Genomic DNA, 27,819 nt, shown 5'->3' on the forward strand with positions numbered 1-27,819 from the left:
GTCTTGGGCACTGTGTCACTTCCTCAGCTTGCTGCCTGGCATGTTGCTTAAACTGAAATGCCGCTGTGAGCAAGGCAGCTGAGGTACCAGCATACACAGCCTCCTGGGAGGGCAACTGCATGGGGTAACCCCTTACATCCCTGCCACTAACCGAGGAAGAGTGCCCAGTCTCCCAGCTTCAGTCTGTCACAACTTCTGTGCCCCCAGCAGTAGTCAAGAGGGTTTTATGCAACAAGTTTGTGCCTTTCTACAAGATTACTAAGATAAAACTCTTGCTGTCACAACAGCTGGCTCTTCGGGGTGTGATTTCTAGCACTGTCTCCAGCAAAGTGCATAACTGTGAGCAGAACTTGGAGGCAGGAAAGCAGTCCCCATCCCCGATCTGGCACATCCACAATGACAGGAGGATGTTCAGGCATTTGCACATCTGGTTTCAATGCCAGTGAAGCCTTGTGTTTCCCTGGGCACCTGGTGGTTGTCTGGGGTTTCCAGTGTGTTCTTGGGATGAACAGAGCCAGTCTCAGCTCTTGCAGTGATGTCTCGTATGTCTGCCTGACTTAGTCTTGCAAAAAATCCACAAGTCTTTCTTGATCCGTAGGGTCTTGATGGCCCCACTGGAGAGAAAGGTGAACGAGGTGACCAAGGGATGCCAGGACCGTCAGGATTGCCAGGTCCCATTGGACTTCCAGGATTGACAGTAAGAGTGAAAAAGACAGGCTGCTCTTTCCTACTTAGCAAAGACAGAACAGTGTAGCCGACACACAAAGGTTCATTTCCCAAAGCGCCGAGTATCTCGGGAGCTTCAGGCCCCTGCCCCTTAGAGCTTGGTGTTTGGATGTCACCAGACGCCCATCAGGTCTCCAGCAGCAGGCGGGGGGCCAGCTGGCTATCTGCTCCTGTTGCTGCCTGGAGGTGTTGGCTCTGGCAATTGCCCGCAGAGCCTGCATGGTGAAATCAGCCGAGATGCCCAGTCTGCTGGCAGCATGGCACCATTGCCAACTCGCTTGCTGTGCTCCCTCCCTCAGCAGCTGTAGTGCAGCAGAGAGGCATCAGGCGCCTGTTGGGGAAAGGCAAACAAAGTCCTGTGGCACTCCTCTTGCACAGTCATAAGATACCGCTCCCGGAGGCCTCCCTCTCTGTAGGGTGTCTCCTCTGGAAACAGAGGTGCATGAGAGCTGCAGGTGAGCTGTTTGTGAAATACACGGTATGTTCCTGCTCCTGCTTTGGGGAACTGCTGCTTGTCAGCACATGGGTGGTTCACAGATGGCTTCTGATGGACTGAGACTCCACAGTACAGCTGGTGGTGACAGGATCTGTTGTGTGCAGGGGGAGAAGGGCGAGCCTGGGGAGCGTGGCGACAAAGGAAATCCAGGAGAATCGGTAGGTCACCTTTCTCATTTTCCTTCTGCAATCTCAGCAGTAAGGGAGGGATGATTTGGCAGCAGTGCTGCTAAAAACCAGCAAGTCCCACCCTCTTATGACACACCCTTCATTGAGGACAGCAGGCTTCATCTTGTGGGAGTGAATTGCCAACCACCTCTAGCTCCTGATGCCCTACTGTTCCCTTACACAAGAACAATCTAGCTCATGACAAGCAATCAATAATGATTGCCTACGGAAGAATAGAAGATCATGGAAAACATAACAAATATTTTCCTCTGCCTTTGTGCTAAAGGGATTTCCTGAACAATACTTGCACTTATCTAAATATATATATTTTTCAACAGATTTTGGGTTCTTTAATTTGTCCGTTCTCCCCTCAAAGCTCACCCCTAGCTTTTGTACTGCCCTGCGGCAAGGAATCCCACAGGCTATCAATACGCTCTTCTGTTTGTGTGGAGCCGGCCACCTTCTTTCCTCTGTTTTGAAACACCTGGTAGTTGTTGACCTTGTGCCTCCTTGCAGGAACAGTGGTAGAGTAGTGGAAGTGGACCTTTTTCGGGGGTGGTGGGAAGAAAAAATTCACTTCTTTCCCTCCTAAATCTCTGCAGCTGCTGCATAACCCCCCCCAGAGTCCTGCTGCTACTTCTCAGCCACTCTGTCCTGGATTGCTGCCACTTCCTAACGTAGTCCTTACAGGGAATACAAGTTTCCAAGCCTGGTAGACCTCAACTGTACTCTCTACCCTGCCTCCCCTCTGAGCAGTTCCCCCTCACCTGCTGAAGGCAGCAGATTATGACGGTGACTTCTCTTGCATTGCTTTCTAGATATCTGGCCCCCCTGGACCCCAAGGCCCACCAGGACCTCCAGTAAGTTTTGAGTGATTCACCTGAGGACCGAGGCACTGGGAATGAGTATAGAGCGGGGAAGCGGCCGGGGAGGATTCTGGGTGGAGAAAACAGTCAGAAACACTGGGGTTTTGAAACAGGAACATGCTTAGTATCACTTCCAAAACCACCCCTCAGGGTAGGTCAGAGCTATGATGGGCTGGGTAGGAAAAGAGAGAAGGTTATGTTAGTCTGAGATGAAAGGGAAGACAGTCGCAAGAGGGGATGGACAGGATTAAAGGGATCAACTGCAAAAATGGTCTTAATAGCAAGCCTGGCCCGCTGCCAGGTTGTTCTTGGCGAAAGCCTCCTCATTACCAGATGAGAACAGTACATGAAGTGCCCTTCACACAAATGAAGAGGCCTCTAGGCTAAGCATTTGTGCCCTCTGTGTGTCGGAAAGCAAAAGCTCTGCTGCACACTGAATGGGGATACCTGGGCTTTAAAGTATGTCCTTCAACATTACTCATGCTTTGTCTCTCATCCCAAATACAGGGTCTTCAGGGCCTCCCAGGACCGAAGGTAAGGCTGCAAAACCTTTACATCCCAAAATTCTACTAGACTGTCCCAGGTGCAAGAATCTTTCAGTAACAACTTTTCTGGCTTGCAAATGTTATTTACCAGCTTGGTAAGAGGGACAAATACTTCTGAATATTTTCTTGAAGCAAATGGATTAGCAGCTTTCATTTTAGGACCCAGGACACTGGTCATTTTCTCCAGTTTTCACCCAGAGAAGTGGGAGGCCATTTGCCCTTGGAAATCTTCCCATGAGAACTTGGTTGAAAACTTTGTCTGAAGGGTGAAGGTCTGTACAGCCTATCATACAATCCCAAGTAACTGGGCTCTAGCTTAAAATTAGTCAGGTTCTATACCCAGTAAATTATGCTGTAAAGCCACTGAAGAACTTCACTGTTCTTGGAGATTAGAAGCTTTCTAATCTCTGTCGAAATATGTTTATGCTCAGCCTGCACCCATTAGTTTGCCTGCCGTAAAACAGTACCTAGATGAAAAAAATGTTTGAGTGGAAATGTTCAAGGAGAGCTGCGTTTCTCCTCTGACGTTCTTGGCAAAGATTGGAAAATAGGGGAAGTGTCTTAATTCTCCTGGTTATGCTTAGTGTTTGGCTACCAGCGCTATTTGGGTGTTAAAGGGGATGGTATATTTATCCCAATTCATCTTTTCTCCAGGTGTTGATTACAGATACAGTTATCTGTCTTGCTTGTCTGTAACTCACTAACCAGTGCTATCGGGTGTCTGGGAAACTTCCGTAAGGTGCAGTTGTCTTTGGAATATGTGCCAAACAAGTGCAGGTGAAAGTCTCGCACAGCACAGGCTGGATTATAGACAGAGGAAGTACCGCACCAGTTTCTCCTTGAACAGAGGATCCATGGAGACCTAATTAGCAGGTGCAATGAGATGTCCCGAGCCTGGAAGTTTTTGTTCCATCCCTGCAATTTGTAATAAGTCTTTTCGTAATGAGGCTTTTGGTAGTGGGGAAAAAGAGCATTTCATACCCTTTGCAGACATGTCAGAAATAAGTAACTCTTCCAGGTATGTGCTCAAGCCAATTCGTATTGTATGGCAGTGGGCAGTGACACGTGGCTGTATGGAAACTGGAGTGCTGGTAGTGAGCCAGCAATGTGCTGCCCTACAATCGTAGAAGAGTACAGCAAGCAGACTTGCTCTTTCTGTGCAGACTTGGTTCTTCTGACACTTCTGTTTCAAAATGCAACCAAGATAGTGTTTTAAAATGCCTGGGGGGGAGGAAGCTTTGGGTTGCATTTTGAATTTATGAAAAAAGGAATATTTTGTTTAATACTACTTTATAGTTTATAATACAGAATTAAAAAATACCATAGGAAAAGGAATGATGATTTTTTTTTTCCCCAAACTTTGAAATTGATGCCTTTGTGTATTTCAGTATGAATTTTTTTTTTTCAAAGCTTATAGACACCTGTCTTTCACTTCCAATCAATCCACATCTTAAAATGTGACCCCAGCCTATCATATAACTTCTGGCTACTTATATTTACCCTGACACTCCCTGCAATAGCAGGGAGAGCAATACAGAAGTGAGCTCAGTTCCCCCCGACCATCTTTACCCACTGGGCCTGAATCTTCTCTTACTGGTGTTGATTTAAAACAAGTGCTTACGCAGAGGTTGTTTGGCTGATACTGGTTTTCTTAAGGTTGGGCTGAGAATCGGGCTGAAGCATTGCTCTGCTGCCTCTTGTATTCTCCCTGCCGCGTCGGTGCTCTCTGAAGGGAGGAATGTTTGTTATATAAGTGGTGTTACGGTGGGTTTATTTTCTGCTCCATCCTTCCTTTAGGGGGAAGCTGGGATTGATGGAATGAAAGGAGAGAAGGGTGCCCAGGGTGAAAAAGGAGACAGAGGGCCACTGGGATTACCCGTAAGTATCCAGGAAGCAAGCAGCACTTTACAAGCCAAACTTATATCAGCTGTAAGAAGATCTCTCAATAGGAGACACTCGCAGGGATCTGATATGTGAAGTCAAAGAAAGCGATGGTCTATAAATAACTGTGCCTTTGCTTTTTAAACTTAGAGCCTCAATTTGTGTACTGAACCTCCATCTTTTAGATCTGTTAAATAGATCAGTGATCACTTTAATTCTTCCTGCTTCTGGCAGCATTGGGAAAAACAAACAGTAGCTTTCCCGTGGGTGCTTTGTACTTCAGGGCAGTGGGGCAAGACCAGAAACAGAAGTCAAAAAAAAAAGTGGAAAAGGAAGCCATTTGTCACCTGGGCCAGACTTTGTACAAAAGTTTGGTGGTTCTGAACACATCCAGCTTCTTCACTAGGCAATACTTTCCTATCACTTCTGCAATGGAATCGGTGCTTTCCTTGCAGGGTAGAAGCCTGCTGTACTCCCTGCTGCATGTGAACTCAGTCACCCTGGACTAGCATTAGTGCACTCCTTAGCTTAGCAAGGAGGAATTGTGGCAGAATTATAAGGAAGTTACAGGAGCTTTAGGCACAAACCTGAAGGCTTTGTGAAACTCTGAGCTCACATCTGCTAAAAGCCTCTTCACCCTCTGTCTGAACTGACAGCTGATAATGAATTAGTGGTAACTCAGTCCCATCCAGTTGCTCTGCCAGCCCCCAAGCTCTCTACTCATAAAAAGCCCTGGTGGCAGAGCACGCCCTCTCCCTTTGCTGAACGTACTGCCTGGAAACAAGCACTGCAAAGCGCATCTTGTGTACCGTATGACTTTCTTGGCCTGTGTTTGATCACCCAGATCCCTCGTCCCTGACTTTGGCTAAAATGTGCGTGTCTTTGTTTGTAAAATGTTTTCCTCTTTTAGTTGTGCTATATAGCTGTCACCTGTAGGGCCTGGATGCATCTCCTCTAACTCTAGGCACTCCAGTGAGCTCATCATGAGTGCATTCACTGTGGCTCCACGCAGAGCCAGTGGGGAGAAAGCGATGCTTTTGGAAAGCTCAAATGCAAAGGATTGTGCCTCAGTGAAGCAGTAAGAAGTATAAACGCAGTCCCTGTTTTGCCCTAAGAATTGCAAATGGAAGCTTTCTGTGTAAACAGTTACCCCTTCAAGTCTGTGTGGTATCAGGACAGGGGAAGGAGGTCCTTGTGACAGGCTGAGCAGAAGATGCCCCAGCAATTATCCTGACGAGCTTATAGGTGTGGCAAGGAATATGCTAGCTGGTTCTCCTACAGCAGTGAACCCCATGAGAAACCAGGGTCCCTTGGCTTTTCACATCTCTTCCTGAGCTGTGGAGGGAGGAAGACTAGCCCAGAAGTGTCCTCTTAGAAATGTTTTGTGTTTGGAGCAACAGTATCAGCTGGCCAACTAGGAAGCACAGTTACTGAGCTGTTACTTAAGACCAGAGAGGTACTGTGGAACTTGTACCCCTCCTCAGAGCAACCTAACCTCCTTCATAAACTTTTCCATGCCTGATCCAGTGGGTTTTCAGCCTGTCAAAATAAATGCAATGCCAAACAGGTACTGAAATATTTCAAAGCTGGACTCTGTAAAATCCCACAGCTGGATCTGCTGCCTTTTCATGTGTGACTTAGGGCTTGACATCATGCCAGAATTTTAGCTTGTTGCAGCACTGATTGTCTGCAGTAGCCTTGGGCTTCTCTGTATGGCTGACGAGCTGAGGAACCTGTCATACTCAAGTGGAAGAAAATGCAGTATTTGGTACTTATATTCTACCAAAGCCTTCTCTTCTGGCCACCGTCAGAGACAAGACACCGGGCTAGATGGGTCTTGGGCAGAACCACTGTTAGGTCCTATGAATGAGGAAATTCAGAGCAAGAGCCAAGTGCACAGAAAAGTGCCACTTAATCTGTCTGGTGTAAATCTGCACTGGTGACACAGAAAGATGAGCCACCTGTTTTATAAGGTTCTGAACAACTGGATGTAGAGTGGAGCAAGCCTGCAGCTGACTAAGTGTACACCTATAGGACCTGAGTTTCTTGGTAGGAACTCGAACGGCTGATGGCTCTGCACTGCTTGTAATGCCTCTGTGACCACAGACCTCTGAGCCTTGTGTCTCATCTGTGTTGCCCAACCTCTCACAAAGGCAATGCATGTTTTAACTCCACTGTCGCATTGTCTTTTTCATCACCTGTCACAGACCAGCTTCTTCCTCAGAGGTTTTCTTGGTAGCACTGAAAGAGGGAAATCTGTATTCTTAAGAGGATTTGAAAGTTGTAGGTCAACATTGTATGTATTCAGTGTTTCTATGTTTTTGTTGGTTTGCTTGTAAGTACCATCATCTGTCCTGGAGATCTTAATTTTTGTTTATTGCAAGCGTATGTTTGTCTCAAGTCACTGCTTCACTCACCTCTCCCCTCCCCTCTCCTTTCCCCTTCACCCTCTTCCCCTCTCGCCTTGTTTTTGTTAACCCTCCCCCGTCTGTTCAGGGTGCTTCAGGTTTAGACGGCAGGCCTGGACCACCGGTGAGTTCCATTTCTCCATTACCCTACGTTCCTCCTCCCCAGTATCGTGATTTGTCTCGTCTCTTCCACCAGTCTTGTTTACACCAGGAATAACCACCTTTTTCTCCAAAGCAGGCTTGGGAGGGGGGTTAAGCTTAGACTGAGAAGTGATGTCACACGCTTGTCTTTTTTGATGCTATGAGTCTGTCTGGATCCTGGGATCACAGCCTATTTGTTCCGCTTTATCTCAATAACAAGATGAATGAAACCTCTGCATGGTTCCGTGATGCTCTGTTCTCCTGTCCTCTTTATCATGAGGGGGCTCTATCCTGTTGTTCTCCGTTGTAGCCTTGCTTGCCGCCTTTTCACGACGGTAGCTCTACAGTTTTGTCTTAGGCATAATAATGCCAGTGTGTTTTGTCCTATGAGCGCAAAGCTTTGTGTGTTGCTTTCACACATGGCACTTGAGGCTCAATTGCCATGGGTTGCAGGTATGCTTACAGGTATCACTCCACAGCCTGGTAAACATCTTGCCACGTGGAGAAGTTGCATCTGAAAGACCTTTGGCAAGCAGGACTAGCCCCTTCACCTCTCAGCAGCAGAATGCCATCCAACTTCAGCAACTCCTTCCATGATTTCCTTAGCCCCAGATACCTGGGGGCGGGAGCGGTGGAGTGTGTTCTGGTCTAGTATATATATCTGAGAGGTATTGACATCTATGGTGGGGCAGGAAGATGTGAGATTCCCACCTCTTGTTGCTAACTTGCTGTGAGATGTGAAGGAAATAAACTCCTTGTTCCTAAGTCTTCTCGGTCTGTCAAATTCAGAATGAGACAAATAATGCTAACCTGGTTCTGCAAACCATTCTGCTATCCTTGGGTAAAAGCTGTTAAATAAGGGCTAAGTATTTTTAATTCCTCTCAAGAAATTACGTGTCACCCATGTGCAATCCGTTCGGCTATTTAAAAAGAAAAGCAATTTCTCCTCCTTGGTGTAACTGGAAATAATTCAGCTGCTCTAACTTCTGAACAGAATCTGAATGGCAACTTATACACTCACTAGTTTAGGGAAATTGTAGGTTTAATTTTATAAATGCGCAGGTGACATGTCAATGTATGTCATTGCACTAAATGATCTTAAAATGATGCATATGTGCAGGCAACTAAGATTTGCATGATGTGAACTCCTGTGCATGAATCTAAGGAAAACCTGATTTTTCTCAGTTCCTTCAGTGCGCTGAAGTTGTGTGCTGCATGAACTACTTCTCCACTTATATTCTACAGATCTTAGCTTGTCTGAAGAGCTCTCCTGATCCACATGAGCCATCCTGCTCATATCAGAGGGGCTACTTTAATGCAAGCTTGCAATCCTTAGTCACTAAAAAGTGCAAGACCCTTTTCCTTAAGGCTGTTTGTTAGAAAAAAGACTTCCCTATTCAGGAAGCTTCCTCCTTTGTCCTTCCTAGACAGCAGGTAGTGGGCCTCAAAAGTATCCCTTTATCGAGGCTCCATGAAGGAACTGTAGATCAATAGCTAAATGGTTCTTGCCGATCTAAAAGTATGTGATGTAGGGTTAGGAAGGTGAATGCCTACCTAGGCTATGTAGTTCGGTGGGTGTAGCACACACTGCAAATTTGAAGGCTATACTTTGTCTAGACTGCAGAACGGGTTGTGGGAGAGTTGTGTTAGCCGCTCCAGCAGGGAATACTCCAAAAGTTCAAGGAGTGTATGCAGAGTTGAAAGTGCATGAATCTTTTCCTCAGCCAGAAGGACTATTGCCTCACTGCTGTATTGGCCACATGAAAGATAAGCTTTGACTGGGTTACTTTCCCAAAGCCCGAGCACGTCTCAGCAGCACTGGGAAGTGACTTTGGTATGCTAGTGGGAAACAGCCCCCGTGTCAAAGGGTTAGCAAAAAGACTGGCTTTCCCTGTTAGCATGATTGAGAGCTTGGTTGGAGTGTTGTAAATGGCAAAAAGGGAACAGAGGGACTGGGATTGAACGATCCCCCTCTTTGTTTGTGTCTGTGTATGTATGTATCTGCATTCATCTCTGCAGCATGGCGTCTTTCAACTTGCATGACTGACTGGCTGCCTGCCACCAAGTAACCAAACTCTTTCATTTTTGTTCAACTCAACTGATGCCCGGGGAAAAAAAAGAAAATAAGAAAATAAAGAAAATTGCTTATCGTATATCTATATGGCCTTTATTCTGCTACAGCTTTCAGCCTTGTCTGATATAAACTAGAGAGAAAAAATTCCCTCCTGTGGAACTGGTAGAAATGCCTGCTGTAACAATTGTCAAGAGACAGTTTCAAAATTAAAAATAATGTTCTGTAAAATGGTGCTGTGTGATCTAAAGTAGCAGTTCATGTTCTTCAAATTGCCTACAAAGTTACTTCAAATCCATCGCCACCAACACTGAAAGCTGTAGTGGTGCTAGATGCCTTCCGCCACCAGACTGTCCTCAGTTGTGCTTTTTCCTAAAGGAGCAGCAGTGTCTCCTCCTGGCTTTAATGAGGCCCTAGAATAAAAATGTCCTGATGTGTTTTCCTTCCTACAATTACAGGGTACTCCAGGACCAATTGGGATTTTGGGACCAGCAGGACCAAAAGGAGAAAGGGTGAGTTTGCTTCAGGACTGACCAATGCTCTGTAACTTCTTTGAAGATACCGCAGCTCCCTGTGATAGAGAAGCTCTAGGTTTTTCTAGAGCTGGAACTGCTCTCTCCTTGTGCATTTAAGACCCTCAGCTCAGCCTCTTTGATTTTTGAGTACCTCATTTGTGGGGATTTTAGGTGTTTTGAAACAGGTCCTTTACTTTTCTTCTATAGCAATGTTGTACTGAATGGGAAGGTAACAATTTCTACTCTTTGGTCTCCATTTCAGGGCAGTAAAGGAGATCCTGGAGTTGTAGGACCAATGGGGCCAGCAGGGCTTCCTGTAAGTATGGGAGGGATTCCTTATCTACAGTGCCTGTTTCCTTGCTGAGGTTGATAGCTTAAGATGCTGCTGTAATATTGCATTTGCAATTTCAGCTAGGTTAGGTGTTAAAGAACCAAAGTTACAAGCTTATGCATGCTACAGGAGCAACAGAAAGAGCTCGGTAGCTTCAGAGTCATGATTCAGTATGAGGTGGATGAAGCCAAAGGGAAATTGTTAATTCACTTTGGTCCTCAGACTCTACCAAAAGAAGCTGCATGGGATTCCCAGGATATGTATCTTGTGCTCCAAAGCAGCATTTTGGATTATCTGCTCCGTTGACCTTTCCACAGCTTGGGTGCCTACCTTCCATGTCTCTGAGGGAGCCCTGTTTTGTCACTGCAGTGACAAAAGCTGCCAGCAGTGAGGTTTCTTCCATCGTTTGGGATTACTTTTTGCAAGATGGGGCTAGTGTTGGAACTCTAGTTTCATGTAATCATGGAGCTGCTTTGTTGTTTAACACAAAAAAAGGAAGTTTTCTGCTTTTTCCAGGGACTGGATTCTCTAAACTAGTTTAATTTTTATCTGAAGAATCCTTAGAGTAGTAGTAGTGGTGTTACAACCTGGATGGCCTAATGGAGGTGAAGAGGAGGTTGTCTCCTGGCAAAGTTTTTTTGTTTTGTTTTTGTTTTTTTTTACTATAGAGCAATTGGTGCAAATTGAAAAAAAACAAACTCCTGGGTATACCTTCTTCTTTTTGAGTGGGAATACAATGGGGCCTACTTGTTTCAAAATATTTCTTTTTGTCTTGATATATTTCAGGGTTTACAAGGTCTACCTGGTGAGAAAGGAATCCGGGTAAGTTACCAGGCAAACTTCTTGTGTTGAGTTACTAACGTCTTCACACAGTGATAGACCAGTTAACTCCTGAGCAACCTCAAGTAGCTAGCATGTAATTCTCTCTGCTAGACCTTCATATAAGTAACTTTACAAACTTTTATTTTACAAGGTGATACCTGTAGCTTGTATAATCACATGGTACATTATGGTACATCTGAAAGCTCTAGAAGGGATTTTCTAATGTGTTCATTGTTGTCATAGCTCTGTTCTCACTGAAGCACGGGACTGCATGTGTAGTAGAGTTAGGCCAACGTGGCATACTTTAGGAAATCCTGCTTATCTATTTACTGATGTGTTTAGGGTTTCCCATGAGAATTAACTGCGGTGGAGTCAGCAAATCTTATTACGTTACTTTTAAATTCCCCCTGAAGCACAGAAAAGAAGGTTGCCCTCTAGCAAATGATCCTCCAGAGAATTTGGAAGATGGAAATTTGGGAAGGATAAGTTAAATTCGCCTACTTAAAGAATCGGATGTGAAGTCTCCTCAGGCATTGTCCTGAATGGATGTGATGGTGAAGAGTTGGGTGAAAACCAATAACATGAATTGCTGCTTTTCTGTCATACCACCTGTGTTACAGAAAGATAAACAGTACTTAAAAGCGTATGTTGAGAAGCTCCTTGCTTTTTCATCAGGTTTTCCACAACATAAGGGATTTCTTGCCTATTAAGGTTCTGAATCTTTTTGATAAAAACAGTTGAGAGTTACAGTTGAATATAATTTATATTTAGAAATATGACTGACTTCTGGATTAAGAGTCTTTGTAAGATTACAATTGGATAAATATGTCAAGCAGTTCAATATAGTACACATGTGTATGCCTTTATGCGTGTCCTCACACATACACATGTACCTTCTCTTCATAAGACTCTGGTATCACCTAAGTTTAACTGAAAATGTAAAGTTTTATAGTGCATGTGCCTGTGCAGTGATTTCATTATATGAATTTGCTTTTGATACATAGTGAGTGTTCTCTGTCCTTTATCTGCAATATATTTGTCACCTTACTCTGCACAGAATGGGCAGTTTTGGAAAGCAGTAGCCAATTGGCATCTTAAACTAGGGGAGAAAGGTCCAAGTCTCATGGGAGCTCCAAAGTTCTCCCCTTTTTTAACCATTGCATTTCTGGCTTTGCTTCTTAACTTCCTCTTCACTAAGATGTATTTTGTTTCATTTGTGTGGCTCCTAAACAAAAAAAATAACTTTAACAGAATTGCTAGACTTTTTCAGTTGGTTTTTAAACTGGGTATTTTATTTAAAAGAAGGATCTTTCATTAGCTGTAGATAGGATTTTTCTGAGCTCTCACAAAAGCAAATGAAAACTGGGAGAAACTGCACCTCCTTGTAGAGGATGAGTTGGAAAGCATGAGTGGGAAGTTTTGCTGGCCCCTTGAAGCATGCATGCACTTTGTCTCACTGCAGCAATGGGCGAGTGCACTATCTTTGCACTAGGCGGGATCCCAGAAAATACCACTTTTCCCACTAAGTTTTTTGTACTCCACTTCTGACCTGTTCCACAGGGGGCTGGAATACAACACCCGCCTCTTTAAAAGTGGGAGATGTGTTCATTTGAAGTGCCTCTCTCTCTTTCAGACAGCAGTAGTATGCACAGCACTTTAATCTGAAGGTTTTCTGTGTTGAGCACATTAAAAATAAGGATCCACTTTGTTTAGCTCCCAAATAGCTTACCAAAATCAACTCTGTTACTTCAGGCAGAGCAGTGCTTTTTAAATCCCAGAAACGCTCCTGCTGCCCTTTGTTCAGTGTGGGAGTACAGCATAGCTGGGCCTGGAGACAGGCAGAGACAGAATCGTGGCACGAGGTAGCAATGGGAACAGACAGCCTTTCAAGTAACCCAGCTGAAAAAGTGTAAACCCTGAACTTGTGCTACCATGCTGATATCTTCACTGTTATTTTAATGCCTGTGTTTTTTTTCTTGTGTGTATGTGCGTCTTCCTCGCTCCTACAGGTCCACCTTTGTCCCCTTTATCCCTTCCTCCTCTTCCGCCTTTCTTCCTCGTTCCCTCCTCCTTCCTCCAGAGCAACCCATGCCGCATTTTCCTGGATTATCCTCTCTGTTCCAGTGCTTGGTTCTGGGTGACTTCTCCTCATCGCCTCTCCTCTCCCATCCATTTCTCTTGCCAGCTTTGGGTTTAACACTTTTTTTTTTTAAAAAAAAAAAAAAAAGAAGAAACAGCAACCTGTGCTGTCTGATTTTTATCCTTTAATTCCTTTAACCCTCTCCACAAGGACCCTAAATTCAATTCCCTGTGCAGCAGCCCATTTCCCTGGTTTATGCTCAGCGGCTTTAAGAATTTCCTCTGTTATACAGAACTATTTGGCATAGATACAACTGTCAAATGCCCATGCCATACCTTGTCTTGGCTGACCTGCGACAGGTGGGATGTATCCTTCCTTGGTGAGGGCATCTGGGCATTCCGTCAGCCCCTCTTGTGGCTGGCTTTCATTGACCTAATGCTGCCCCTCCACAAGAGAGCAACCTTCCACTTTGGTTTTTTTTTTTAAATTTGTTTCCGTCCTGCCCTGGCTCTGGTGTAAATTCAACCTGGAGCCTGCGGAAAAATTGTACCATCAAGCCACTGTAAGAATCGCACCTTCCTGGGGTATGTCTGTGCTGCTACATAACAGGGCCAGGGACCAGCGGCTACCCTGTGCTGCTTAGGGCTAGTCCCTGTCTAACAGGTTTTTCTGGGGGAGCGCTACTCAGAGCATCCCAAAGGACAACCGGGCCATGCAGACTGATAATGATAACAGTGATAACTTCTTTAAGACTGAGAAGTAGTCTCATAACAATGGTACTGGTGGAGGAGTCATCGTGCTCCGCTGGCTGACTATAGACCTATCTGTAAAGTTCAGAGGCACTTGTAACCCCTTTGATGCAGAGCCCTTTCAGTCTGTCAGTGTGGGATTTTTAGCAATGGCTGATGCGTTTATGTGGCTAAGTAACAGCTAGTAGCTCCATACGTTGTTTTTCACTTAACATCTCAGAGGGAGATTTCTCTGCTTTCAAAATGTTTCCTAAATGTTTATCCTTTTTTAAACTATCGCTGACATTTGTTTGAAATGGATGATCCTAAAGCTTTTGTGTATTCTTTTTTTTCTTGGATTAAACTATTATTTACAGGGGGAGAGGGGCAAGAAAGGCTCTAGAGGGTCTAAAGGGGATAAGGGAGACCAAGGAGCGCCTGGATTAGATGCACCCTGTCCGTTGGTATGTTCTGTTTCATCAAATGTATTGTTTTAAGATTTGTTGACGGGGAAGAAAGAAGGAAATCATAACATAAATAATGGTCTTGCAAAAGTACACCACTCGGATAAGGCTCAGCCTGGTTCCCACAGCATTCTATGGCAAAGCTGTGTTCTTCAGTGGGGAACAGCTGCTCCTTTGAGCAATCAGGCTGTTGAGTGACCACGGTTATATTCCTTCCTCTTCCAGAGCTCACAAAGGTTTGGGGTACATGGGAGTGTCCCATGTGCTGGGAGCGTCCCATGTGCTGGGAGCCTAGGGCTTTCTCCTTTGCGGATAGAGCCCTGTGTCTCCTTTTCTGCTAGTTATGGTTCCTCTCTGGAGATGTTTAATGTCATCATGTCCACATAACAGCAAAACCTGAATACTGGTTTTCTTGCCTTGGAATAACGGCAAGCTGACGTCATCGCCTGAGAGCGACACAGGGCACTCGAGCTGCATTACCCAGAGGGAAAACAAATCTCAGTTATTTTAAATGGGATATGTTTCTGTCAAAATATATTGTCTATAAATCTAGACAAATGAATAAATATAGGAATATGTATACATTTTAATCTAAACTCATACGCTGCAGCAAACGCTGCCAAAAATCTGTAGTGCTGCCATAAATCCCTGGAGTAGTTGTGAATCATGCATCTAGAAATCCAGCTGCTAGGTTTCCTAGTGAGGATAGGAAGAATGGATGATTTCAGAACAGACGAAACCCCATTCCTATCCTCTCAGTTTTAACTCGGAGAAGTATGTCTGGACTCATAGATTACAGAAAAACAGAAAGGAAAGTGCTACTAGTGCTTATGCAGGCAAAACTAAAACTGAAACAATGGGACATCTGTATTCTGGGTGTGCAGCAGAGTGCCCTGGGACAGTCCCAGTTGGGGACTTAGCCTCTCCTCCCGTGACATGGAGGTGACTGGCATTAGCTGAAATAACGATAGTGGTTGATTTCATAAACAGGGTCTCCGAGGTTTTAAAGGCGAGAAGGGTGAGCCGGGGTTACCTGGGCTGGACGGCCTGGATGCCCCATGCCCATTGGTATGGCGTACCTTCCCTTTCCTGCATGCTTGTTTGCTTTTTGTATCATGGTTGTTATTTTCTGATACCTCTGAACAGCTGCATGCCCCAGAAACACCTGGCAGTTCCTTCCTTACCTATCTCCATCCTACCTTCCCTGTGCCTCTGTTGTCAGAAACAGGCCCTTCCCTTCAGGCTGTGATTCACAACTGCCATCAGCATTACTCTGTGGCATGAGGAAAAAAGTAGCCGGAATGCGAATTTATTTACAACTGCTTCGATTCTTCCTTTGCCTTCACTTTGACAACTTTCAGTAGACTAATGAGTGAAGATCTGCCTCTGCACTGGCCTGGCTTCGTAGAAAGGAGCTGCAATGCTCATGTCCTTCATTAACTCTGTTTTTAAGTGCTCATATGTGACTAGCATGGCCTGACACTGCTCGGTATTACCTCAGTCACCCTATACATTAAGATGACTGAAAAAAATGGTTATCCTGTTAGCAAACCCATGTGAAACATATTAACTGGACACTTATCTCCCTCAATTCCTACCAGATAATTCCTATTTGTGACTCTCCTGAGAAGTCCAAATGGTACCCATAGCATCCAAGAAACTTGAATTTGGAATTGCCTGTTTCCCGATGTCTATTTTATTCCAGTATTAAAGGATAATTATTGCATTAGTGCCTCATCTAGTCCAGCTATTGTAGGACAAAGGTATTCAGGAAGACTTAGACTCAACTAATTTCTAAATATCCCATTAAACATCACTAATCTGTTACTTTACTCTGAGATTTTCTGAAGATGCAGCATTCAGGTGAGGTTTTTCTCCCTACAGCAGTCTCAACCCCATAATATGTTGAAATTTGTACTCCACTGCCCTTCCAGCCCCCATTTGGCATGATTAAGTTTGCTTGAGGATGGTTATTCCAAGCTTTATGCTCACTTAAAGATGTTTGATGCCATTTACAAGGGATGGGATATCAGTTAGTTCAACTAGCTGGAAAAAAAGTGTCCCAAAGAAAAAAGCCACATTTAGTCTGGAAGGTTTTCTTAGTTTCCTCAGGAAACTAGCCCTGAAATTGCTACTAAAAACCTTTGTTATTTGACCTTTGTGAAGAGCTAACATTAGTCTTCCTTCCAGTGTTCCCTCCTTTGGGCGCTGCTGTTCTCTTTGGGGCAGTGACTGTAACGGTGACCACTTGCAAAGTCTCAGTTGCTGCTCTGTGTATTCTGGGTAACAGAAAGAAACTTTTCTGGCAGTCCCACAGGTGAAATAATATCTGCCCAGAACAGTCCACAAAGGAGGAAAAAACACTGAGCCGTGTGTTTCTCCTCCCACTAATAACGGCCAGGTTTCTAGGGAATAAGTTTCAGCCAAATAAGGCACCTGATTTCACAGGTGCAGGGATTCTACCAGTGCCCTGGTAAACTACCTTTCTTTTTTTGTCTCTGCTCTCAGTTAGGATTCACCCTGCATGGCCATGTTAGACCGTACGCTTCTTCATACCTATTTTTGTTAAGGGAAACTTGCCAGAAAATCTGGTGAAATACAGATGCCATTATTTTTTTATATATAGTGTTCTGGCATGCAAACTAGCTTGGGAACGTGAATAAGCATGTTTTTTGATCCAACTAGGTTAAAAGCTTAGTATCCAGCTGACACATCCATGTGTGTAACTTACAGAGGCCGTGAACTAATGCTTTACAAATCTGAGATATGTGGAAGGAGATACTTGGTACTAATAAGCATGCTGCATTTCCGTTCTCAGCAAATTCGCCTGCAACAAACACTTCCTTGTGACCCTGGTCTTCCTTTGATCCCTAAGCTATAACTCCCTGGCCTCCCATTCCTTCATACACCTAACTTCCCATCTCCTCCCGCAATGCACTACACCAGTCATTCCTACCACCACCAATGTACCAATGGGAACGCCACAATTTACCCAGTAATTAACCTGTAATGCAGTATTTCCTCATAGGGGAGGGGAGGGGGAGGAAATATCACAAGGAGACCACAGTCAAAAAAATGCATTCGAAAAGCAATATGGTTGTAGTATAATGGCAACATTCACTTCATCAGTACCTTGAAAGTGCACCTCCTTTTAGTTTACTTCTCAGTATACTACTATGCATTTGCTTTTCTGTTTTTTTTTTTTTTTTTTCCTTTCCCCTTCTCAAATGGGATGATATGCACTGCAGATTTCTCACTCTGTACTTGAAGAAGTGAGAACTGAGTCATTTGAATGAAGAAATGCACCCGCATCGTGCGTTGTCCAATTTCACTCCCTGCTTTTGAGTTCTCCTGGGGAATACCAATCGCCCACAAATCTGACAAGCACACACAGCAGAAATATTTGTCTTTTCATGCATCTGTGTATCTCCTTACGTCTGACTTTATCTCCTGCTCAAGAGTACCTTGTCATTGACATAATTTCCTGTTTTCTCACATCAAATAGGGCTGCACAGAGATGAAATTAATGGCAGGAATTCACAAAAGCATTTTCCAACCATTTAGTCTCAGTTCTTAAAGTATCTAACCTTCTTCAATATTAAAAAAAAAATAAAAATCACATGCCTACATTGGGATGCATAGCCCAAGACTTCAGGGTATCGGTTGAGAGATCCTCAACCAGCACAGGGGCTGTCCAGCTTCTTGCCTTCCTCATTTCCCTGGAGGAGGATCTTCTCAGAGGCAAGAGGGGACAGCTGGGCAGTCTCTCATGTGATAAAGCAAACCCTTTAATAAACAGGGCAGAAAGGAAATGGAGGTTTTTTTCAGCCCCTCCTTCAGACCCAAGATTAGCACTGCCTGTGTGGTTTGCTTATAACCTCAGCAGTATAGAGTCAAGCCTGAGGACAAAACCAACCATCTCGTGCTTTCCACTGCCAACTTCCTGCAGTATTTTTCTGGCTGAATGGGACCTCCTGTGCTCCCTCCTTCCCTCGAGGAAGCCTGGCTAAATGCCTGCCTTAGCGAAGAATGAGAACCAGCCTATGGACCTTGTGTACATAAGTTCCTTGCGTACCCTGCGGGCAATCCCCCTCTTCAGCCCCAGCCCTTGCTGCAAACTACGCTGGTTGTGTCAGCCAGAAGCCTGGGTCACTCCAAAGGGGTGAGGAATATCTTTCAGATTATTCCTCCAGCCCTGGTTCAGACTGTTTGTTGCAGCTGTAATAGTTAACCCACTCCTCCTTTTCTCGATCTCTGCACTATTTCCTGTGTCCTAAACTGCTATTTCATCTGACTTTTTTCCAGGGGGAAGATGGCCTTCCAGTTCAAGGCTGCTGGAATAAGGTAAAATAATCCTGGAAATGCTGTGACTGTGCTAAGATGGCAGTGCTATGGGTCCTGCTGATGTTTTTCACTGAGTCTAAGAGCAAAAAAGGTGTGGAGGCATGCGTGGGGTTTCCAGGACCATGCCCCTGAAAAGCAGCAAGCAAAATGCTCCCTTGTTTGTATATTGCTCGTTAGTTTTATAAGCTAAAAGGGAGAGAATTGTATTTGTGGTCTTTGAGCTGCCTGGCCTTGAAGTACTCTAATACTGGCACAAAACTTAGATTTCTACCCGGTCAACTCTGTTACCAGAGGATGGGAGCTGGCATACCCCAGGTAACCTGGGTGCCACGGGAGGCTGGTGGGAGCGCAGCAGAGCAAACTGGCTCGGTGCCCCTGCATGCCCTGCCAGGCTCTTGGCACCAGACCCCCCAGTGTACCCACTGAGGGGTGGCCTGGCAGCTGGGCTTGGGGCAGACCCTGCTCCGAGGGGACAGGCTTGTTAGCTTTGTTCTAGGATAGCTCTGAAAGGGGGCTCTAAGTACCTGTCTCCTCTACTCTCCCTTTGCTTCCGATGGTTCAGCTGCCCCGGGAGCCCCCTTTGGAGGTTCCCATTAACCCGTCTGCCACTCCTCAGGGTCTAGCCCACCTTCAGTACTTGCTGTATGCGTTGATGCCAAGCACTCAAGCCACAGGGATAGGAAAAAAATGGAGTCAGCCCGGGTCAAACCCCCCATCCTCACTGCCCAGGGAAGTGAAAAGGATCTGTGCTGAGATCCAGCACCATTTGTTTTTCTTCTGGAGACCTCGGAGCCAGCTTCCCTAACACTGTCCTTCCACCCCATGAAGTGGTCTTTCCCCATTGCTGAGCTGTCACTAACCATTGCTAGTGAACTGTCACTAACACTTGTTAGTGAATCATCACTAACACTCGTTTATGTTTTCTTTTGCAGTGATGATTCTAACCCTGGACTGGCCTGTGTGTGTTATTGTACATAGAATATTTATTTTTATACAGTGTCCTTTCTCTGAAATGCCAGAAGTTATGCATTTTTACAAATTATCAAAAAGCTGCATATTTTTTGTACAGAAAATACTAGATGTCCCTTCTTCCCCGTTTGTCAGTTCTCTGTATAATTCTGTCTGCATTATGCTTGTTTTGTCATGGAGTACAGCTGTAATATTTACATGATATTTGTGCACACATGATGACTATAGGAACTTAATAAATTATTGCATTAAAAGTGCCCAAAGGAACTGCCCTGTATAGGTTTAAAGGTCGTTCTCATTTTTCAAGCTGAATCATTCAAGACTATTTCAAAATATTATGTATTTTTAATTAAAGTGAAATATTAACAATTTTGTGGAGACTAAATTAAGGTATTGCTGAAAAAAAAAAAATCAAAGCAGACACTGTACGTAGAGATTCCATGATTAATAATTATCAAACGAGGTCTGTTTCTTGATCAGATTCAGATAGCCAAGCACAGCCCCCTGCCAGCTCCTCTAGAGGATGCTCCTCGGCTATGCAGGGACAGTAACACCTTCCCCGAGAGCCGTGGAGTTAGCGCGTACAAAGAGAATTTCTTAGTCTCTTGCCTCTGGCTAAAACACAGCAGCTCCCATGAGCTGGAAATAATAACAAATAAAAATAAAATAGAGCACCTCCCAGAGCTGGAATAACCGTCATGACAACGAGCCCTGGTCAGCAAGAAATTCTAACATCTTTCTAAATTGTAGGCCTGCAAGTAGCTTAATTAAATCCTAATTTTAAATGAAGCATATGGTAGAATAATACCTTGATGATACCCTAACGAATGTTTATTAGATAAATCAATCTACATGGCTTTTTTAAATGTTAACCAAAGGTCGCATGCAAATTTGCAGAGTGTGTCATTATAATTTGCATATGTGCACCATAATTATCCTTCTTGACCTACCTTTGTTAATGTCTCAAGTCTAAACCACCCATCAAGAAAAATTATACTATCAGACTAAAGTAAACATCACAATATACCTTTTTTAGAAAATGAGCAAAGGAGTGAAAGCCTAAATCTTTTCCCTAAACCTCGTCCCCTTTCCTTAGCCCTTCATGTAAGGGAGAAATATAGTTTGCAACCCATAAGTTTCAGGGACATAGAGAGAAACTAGCACTGTTTAGAAATCCCAACAGAGGAACACAGGCAGTAATTCATTGGTTAGACTGGTCCATCGAAGCCCTGCTCTTCCATAATGCTGCCACTACAAACGGAGCTCAGCAACCCCTCCCGCAGCGTTGCTGGATTGTTTTGACCACCAAGGTTCCTGCGGTGCTGTACGTATGGATCACGGGCTGTGTTCACAACGGCTTCTCCTGGCTACAGCTCTGCCAGCTGAAGCCGTCACCGCCACTGTTCATCTGTTTATAAACTATTAATTAGTTCATTTTTTCCAACCAATTCCATACAGCCTTTTAGGGCCATCAGAGTAAAACAACAGAGTAAGAGACATGCTTCTCTTGTATGCAGAGGAGAAGGCCTGGCAGGGACTGCCCAAGGAACTGAGCCGAGCCCAGCCCAACTGTTGCAATCCATTTGTCACCTCACCCCTTCAGAAATCTATTGAACATCTTCTAAAAAAACAGTGAGGTTTCTACCACCCTGTCTCTCTTACCTCCCCATCCCATGGGCTGTTCCTGACTCAGATCGCTCTTGCAGTTAGGAAACTTTTTGCAACTTTCAACCTAAACTGATTCATGATATTTACAACTGTGTCTTTTCATGCCAGCATTGTCCTTTGGATGAAACTTTTCCATGCATGATGTTTTCATGAGATGCTCGGGGTATTGGAGCTGAAACAGAACAGAAAGAAAATGAACTGCAGAGCAGGGAGGGATTCTTGTGTGTTTTCTCATTAATATAAGGCTCCCTGCTATAAGGCTTTGCAGCTGTGAAACTTAGCTAATTGGAACAGCACTAATTTAAACGAATGTCACACAACTGGTGTTTTAATTCCACACCTGTTAAACATGAAACAGTTACTAAAGACCCAACCTGATATAGTGATGGCAGCCTTGGTTTTGGAAGGTTATAGTAGCAGCAGCAGTGAACTTCTATGCTGGTCTTGTAGCGCTCAGCCCTCAAGGTAGGTAGTTTGAATGCTTTGGCCCGTTCTAAAAATGTTGGCTATATTTAATCCTGTAAAACTTACAGATCCCTAGAAGAACCTGCCAGCGTCTCCTGTTCCCTTTGGCGTCTGTAGTGTATTTTTGTTTTGTAACTGTTGTTTGTGATTGCATTGCATGGGATTGTCTTTGCTTGGGTTTGTCTTACCTAAAAGCAAACAAAGCATACATCTGTTAGGTTGTCTTGATACAGCTACTGAAAGGTAAAGGAGTCTCGAGATGATACTGCATCTGGTTTGTTTCTTGGGCTGGTTTTCAACTGATATATTTGTGAGAGAGAAAGCTTTTGTCTGAGGCATGGGGGACCTTGAAATGCAATTGCCAGTACTCTTGAAAGTACCTGTCTTATGTCAGCAAAGAGGCAGGGGAGGAGGAAGAGTCTGAGCAAAACAGGCTTGATATTTTTTTTTCTTTACTTCAGCTTTGCCCCAGCATAATTCCGCTGTTATCAGTGGAGATGCTCCTGACTTACCCCAGTGCAAACCACCAGAGACTCTGGTGCCACAGCTTCCATAGGACTCAGCTACTTTCTATCAGCAAAACACAGACACATACACACCAGTATCAACGCATGCTCTTATCCTTATTACCTTTTTCTTCCTTATCTCAGACCATTCTGTTCATAGCATCGGTTTGGCTTCAAATGAGCTGCACAACTCCAAAGGTGCTTGTTGGGGCAGCAGAGTTTATAACCTTCAGAGATTTGTTTAATCTTTCCTTTTGGGTTCCCTTAAAAAGCTGAACTTAATTCAGCAGAAAGTATTTTAAAACCTTTCTGAGAAGGATATTTTGAAGGAAAGTCTGCTGAATTGGAAATTGGTTTAATACCTACTTTCATTTGCAAACCAGCAGCTCCTTTTGCACCCTGGCAAAAGGGATTGTTAGACTTCAGCTGTGGAGAAAACTTAGCTCTGACCTAATTCTCAAGGGCACCAAGGTAGCTAATTCCCACAGGTTTCTCGAGGAAGCAGAAGCGGCACACCTAAAACGCTGTAGTGAGCTCAGCGGTGATGCTGAACCGCTGTCAGACGGGTGCCTGGTGTGTCTGGGGACTTTGGGAATCCCATAGTGCCTCTGTTGGGCATTGAGTCATGACTGTCTCATGCTGCTGACTACCAAGAAAACACAGCACCTCAGGTGGCATAGGCACAGAGGACCCAAGATTATTTGCAGCAGTTGCACTAAAGTATGGAAGATGAAAGACAACTGGGGAAAAATGATGTGTAAGATGACTCACCTGTCATAAGGGTAGGAAAATGGTGAGAAACATTCCTTATGGTTGCTGCAGACTACAGCCTGTTTTTTTTTTTTTAACTGAAGTAGATAGATAACTGTTTCAGATTGCTGTGCCTACAGCCCCTCCTATTGGTACAATCTCATCAGCCTCTGGGGATAAATCAGAGGTTGCAAATCGGTGAAATTTTACTGATTAGCTGCTCTTCCCAAACATAAGTGCCTTGCGTTTCAAGAAAAACCCAAATGGTAGAAAGCTGAGTTTGCACCACCCTGAATGTGACAGTTTAGTTTGAGGGTCGGTCCCTACTAAAGCCTGTAACTCGGTTGCTGTGGCTGTTGATGACTGTTAATTCTGCCTGGCCTTTTTCACGTGAAACCCTTTGTCTGCCACTTCAAGGGTCAAACTCCTTGGCTGATAGCCAAAAAGTGAGACCAGTCTGAGGGTGGAGAAGCTTGGGAAATGACAGCAGAATGAAAGGAGAAAAGAAGGACCTTCCTGAAGATTTGCTGGAGATGTTTTGCAAGTTCCCTCCCTGGAGCTTGGGAAGAGTTCTTCAACTGCGCACCAGGAATCTGTGCCCAGATGCTGCCTGCTGGGGCTGCGGGAGCTCGGCGTGCCAACGCTTTCTGCTTTGCTTGCTGTCTTCTCCCGGAGGCCAGTGGCAGGGTTCGAAGATGACACCATTTATATTCTTTTTCTTTGGTCATTTTCACTTCGTTCTATTATTGTGGTCAGACTCTCCAGATGAAGAATTAGGCTCATATTCCAGCAGCTGCTGTATAAATGAGTGCAAGACATAGATGATATTTCTGTGGGGGGATCCTTTGATCCAAGAAAGAAATCCGTCTTGAACACTTATCCTAAGAAAAATCAATCAAACCCCGCATGTCCAGTTTAGCGTGCTGCTCAGAAAGGACGTGATAAAACTTTTTGCTACCGTTTCTGGTTACCAGATGACAAACTTCCACCTATATTGTTGATGATTCCATCTTTAACCTTTTCATCACAAACTTTCTTCTCCTGTTAAGTTCTAAAGAAATGACCTTTTTTTTTTTTCTTTGCCAAAAAAGGAAAAACATACTGGATTTTGAAGGCATGAAATATCTTGTCAGAAAAGGAAAATATGGAGTGTGGAAAAAATCTGGTTTCATTGAATAATTCCTTTGCTTCCTGTACTTCTGCTTTGGTCTCCACCATGCACAGTGGATGTATTTGAGCCCTCCAGAAATATTATTCTGCCGGCCCATTAAAGCACTTTTTGTGGGTACCTCTCAACAGATGTACTTCCAGATGGAAAATAAGGATCAAGAGGGTTAAATTCCGCTGTTATGTGTTTTGATACATCCACTGAAGGGAAATAAAGATTTGGCAAAGCGCTGAGGGGTGCAGAGGACGTTTCCCAGCTGCCTGAAGGGCAGAATATGCAGCTCGGGATACTTCGTACCAACTGCCGTGCAAATCTGGCATCCCTTACTCAGCTCCCATTGCTGAAGGTTAAACTCTGTTTACACGGGCTCCATAGTGTCCTTCCACCACAGCTCTTGCAATTTATTAAAAAAATGGAAATTAATTATTAAGTACTTTTACCTTATGAACATGACTTATAACATTTCTACTCCATTAGGTGCATTGGGAATCCCATTCGCCCAAGCACTAGAACACATATTTAACTGTGAGTGTGTGATTCCCCTTGGCCTAAATGATGCTATTTGCATATTTAAGTATTCTGGTGAATCAGGGCCATTATTATTAGAGTTAATGAATGATATTATCTAAATCATTAGGCAGAACTAAATGATAAGCAATTCACATTACAGTTCAGTGAGAAAATGCTGATTTCAAGTTCAAAGTGATGTCTTGTAAATCAGCGCAAGTCCCAGAGAGGCAATAGCCTTCATTCAAACACCCTTTGCCAACTCAGCTGGAACAATCCTGACCTTCTGATGAGGACACTTGCCCCCAGCACCCATCTCCTCTCACCAGGGCAGGGAACCGCTGCTGTTAAAGTAATTCTAGGATTACAAAGAGCGAGGGGGCAAAAAGTTCTGCTTTCAGTTTCAGCTGAAGAATTGCATTTTTTTCTTAAGGTTTTTAACAGATTTGTTCAGTAAATAGAGTAGCAGGGGAAAAAATTGTTTCAGTTAGGAACCAGGCTGATGATAGGGTTAATTTATTTTATTTTTATTTTTTTAATTTTAATTTTTTGGGGAGGGGGGGGAGGGGGAGATATGTGACCAGAACTGCAGGCGGTAGGAGTGCTTTTTTCCTTCTTTTTTAATGAAAACAGTTATATACGTAGTTTGGTAATGTTACTTTTAGTTTTCTTTTTATTAATGATTTTCTGGGGCGATTTGTTTGCTCTTTTCTGTTTTCTTGTTTTTTTCTTTTAGGTATATTTTTACTGGGCTTTTGGAATAAGTTTGTGAAAGTTCCTCACCCAAAATGTCCTCAGGACATTCCTATTGTGGTTTTTTTCTCCCTGAGTTCGGTAGTAAAATGGTGCTTTCCATAGACAAAGCAGTTTTTAGCAGGTATAAACATATCCACACAGGCCATGCCTAGGGACCAGGTACCAGTGACCTCTCCCAGACAAAACGGTCTCTCCAAAAAATCTTCCTTTACATTGACAAAATTCAGAAGGGCTATTTTAGGGACCAGGTGATTGAAAACGGTCTCTTCCGATCTTAGCTGGTCTGTGGTGAAGCAATTAGTCTGGCAAGAGTCGCTGCGTCCTCTTCAGCAGCGTTCTACAACCTGGAATTTCGGGCTTAGCTAGAAAGCTCTGAAATAGCAATTAAAAGAAACACATTTTCTTGAAAACAGCAAGCTGTTGGTAGGTACCTCCTAAAGTATTGCTGTCTCTTGCTATCATTTTTTCCTCCTCTAAATCCAGCAATGCATTCCTGTTCGATCGTTAGGCTCTGCTTTACCCTGAGCCTACAAGCAAATGCTTTGCTGGATGAAGGTCTCCCCTTCTTTTACACTTTTGGGTCCCTCCGCCCCCCACCCCCCCTTTCCTTTGTTTTTTTTTTCCTTATTGCTTCCAGATGTCTTTGTCACAGACAAAATGGCTACTTTCTCTTCTGCATTTTCAGAAAATCTCTATCGGTCACATTTTGATAATTTTTCCACTTGCTTTTATTATCTATCCTCCCTGCTCTACTTCCTCCCTTCTTGTACACCTTCTTTGTCAAATGTTTTGATTTGATGAAAACATCACAGCAAAACATGAGTTAAGATTGTAGGTGTTGATAGTTTTGGAGTTGACTGTAAAGCTTCTACTGTTTAAAATGCTAGGCAGCAAGGCCAGATTAGCTTTACTAGCTTTCTTATGATTTTGTTTGCTTGTTGAAGTTAGTAAATAAATTTGTTCTTTTTTTAAACAGACTCAGAATATTGCAGATTTTTTTTTTAAAGAAAAACCTGCTAAACTTTTTTTCTTTTTTTGCTGCAAACTATGACTTTGTTGAACTGCTGTCATGAAGTTTAGTAGGCTAGATGTATTAATGGTAGGTAAGAGAGGACTGGTTGTGAAACTTGTGGAGCGGAACTTGCATTCTTGCTTTGCATTGCACGCTGTTTGTCAGTCCATTGTCTCTGGTGGGGGTTTGCTGGGCGTGTGAAATTCCATTTTGTGATAATTCCATTGTTTTCTTGCAGTAAAGTTTCAAAACATTGCTTCAGTAAATCTTCCCTTCTACTCTCCGGCAAAGATTTGCTTTTACCCTGGTGTTGCACACCACCAGCAGTGCCACAGACCAAGCAGTTTCACCGTTTTGGGGAATTTCCAATCCAAAGGTAGCATTCTAGCTCAGAAGCGCATGCGGACTGACGGTCTGCGGCCACACCAAAGGCAGAGGTACCAGAGCGAGCATGATGGAGGGAGGGAGGTGGAGCAGAAACAGCAAACAAGGCACAGCCACAGAGGCCTCCAGTGGCCTAATTGAGGCTGCTTCTCAGCTGCAGCACACGGTTGCCCACAATCATTCTTTCTAGTTCTCTAACCAAACAGGTTACTCTATTATTCCTTCTTGTCCCTCACCGTTTTAAATTTAAAGATAGGGTAAATTGGGGCAGAACATTGTCATTGTTGTGTTTCTCCCTCACCCCAATAAAAGGAGGACCGAGCATCCCTTTGATGCAGGGTGGAATGGCCTGACTCCACAACATTCTCATGGTTTTGAATGATGCAAAATTGACTCCAGATGTTGAACAGCGCAGTAATGGGAGGGATTTTCTGATTTGTTGGGAAAGCCTGCAGATGTCATGGGCTCTCCAGCAGTACAACTTGCAGTGCCGGAGTTACAGGCCATATCTACGCTACCAGTGGGTGCAGTGTAAGAAGAGCAGGTCTGAGGAACAAGACAGTTCCTTGGCAGGACCTGTTTTGTTTGATTTTTGACTGCTCTAGTCTGGCCTAGTGGTCAGCAAACCACTAACCATTGCCGTTAGTGGTTTAGGCATGAGGAGTGCTGCTGGAGCGCACCTTCTGGTTCAGTTTCATCTAGCAGGAATCCAGTTTGCATATTGAGCGACTGTCTTGTGCTGTGAGCCAAAACACAGCGTGTGGGCACAATCAAGACATTTGCTTTAAAAGTACAGCTTTATGGAATGCAGTGCCCATGCAGGCGTGCCAGGCCACAGCCTGCAACCTGCTCTAGAGCACATCTACCCGGCACCACACAGTGCCATGTGGGGTTATCGCTCTCAGTGCCCTGGCTTGTGAGGTGGGTGGGAGAGTGTCCCCCATCCAGGTGAAGCAGGTCACCAAGAAAGCTGTATGGTGTCAAGTAGACATCCCCGTAGCATTCAGAGTCCTCAGAGCAACAGAAAAAGCACCTCCCTGATGAACTTT

General features: G+C 44.2%; 1 protein-coding gene and 1 long non-coding RNA gene across 2 annotated transcripts in view; one reads left to right on the top strand and one right to left on the bottom strand.

Moving 5' to 3' along the window:
- The window catches only part of COL13A1 (collagen type XIII alpha 1 chain), a 95,358-nt gene extending 75,517 nt beyond the window's left edge, over nt 1–19,841 (top strand). The window contains exons 34-45 of the mRNA XM_082486109.1: nt 599–697; nt 1,327–1,380; nt 2,208–2,249; nt 2,763–2,789; nt 4,598–4,678; nt 7,178–7,213; nt 9,760–9,813; nt 10,079–10,132; nt 10,934–10,969; nt 14,155–14,241; nt 18,547–18,585; nt 19,518–19,841. Of these exons, the coding sequence (XP_082342235.1) occupies nt 599–697; nt 1,327–1,380; nt 2,208–2,249; nt 2,763–2,789; nt 4,598–4,678; nt 7,178–7,213; nt 9,760–9,813; nt 10,079–10,132; nt 10,934–10,969; nt 14,155–14,241; nt 18,547–18,585; nt 19,518–19,520 (612 nt within the window). The 3' untranslated portion in view covers nt 19,521–19,841. The remainder of the gene's footprint in view (nt 1–598; nt 698–1,326; nt 1,381–2,207; nt 2,250–2,762; nt 2,790–4,597; nt 4,679–7,177; nt 7,214–9,759; nt 9,814–10,078; nt 10,133–10,933; nt 10,970–14,154; nt 14,242–18,546; nt 18,586–19,517) is intronic.
- The window catches only part of LOC309674154, a 47,054-nt gene that overhangs the window by 10,131 nt on the left and 9,104 nt on the right, over nt 1–27,819 (bottom strand). The window lies entirely within an intron of this gene.

Source organism: Vanellus vanellus, assembly GCF_965231255.1.
Source record: "Vanellus vanellus genome assembly, chromosome: 7".
NCBI classification, from domain to species: Eukaryota; Metazoa; Chordata; class Aves; order Charadriiformes; family Charadriidae; genus Vanellus; species Vanellus vanellus.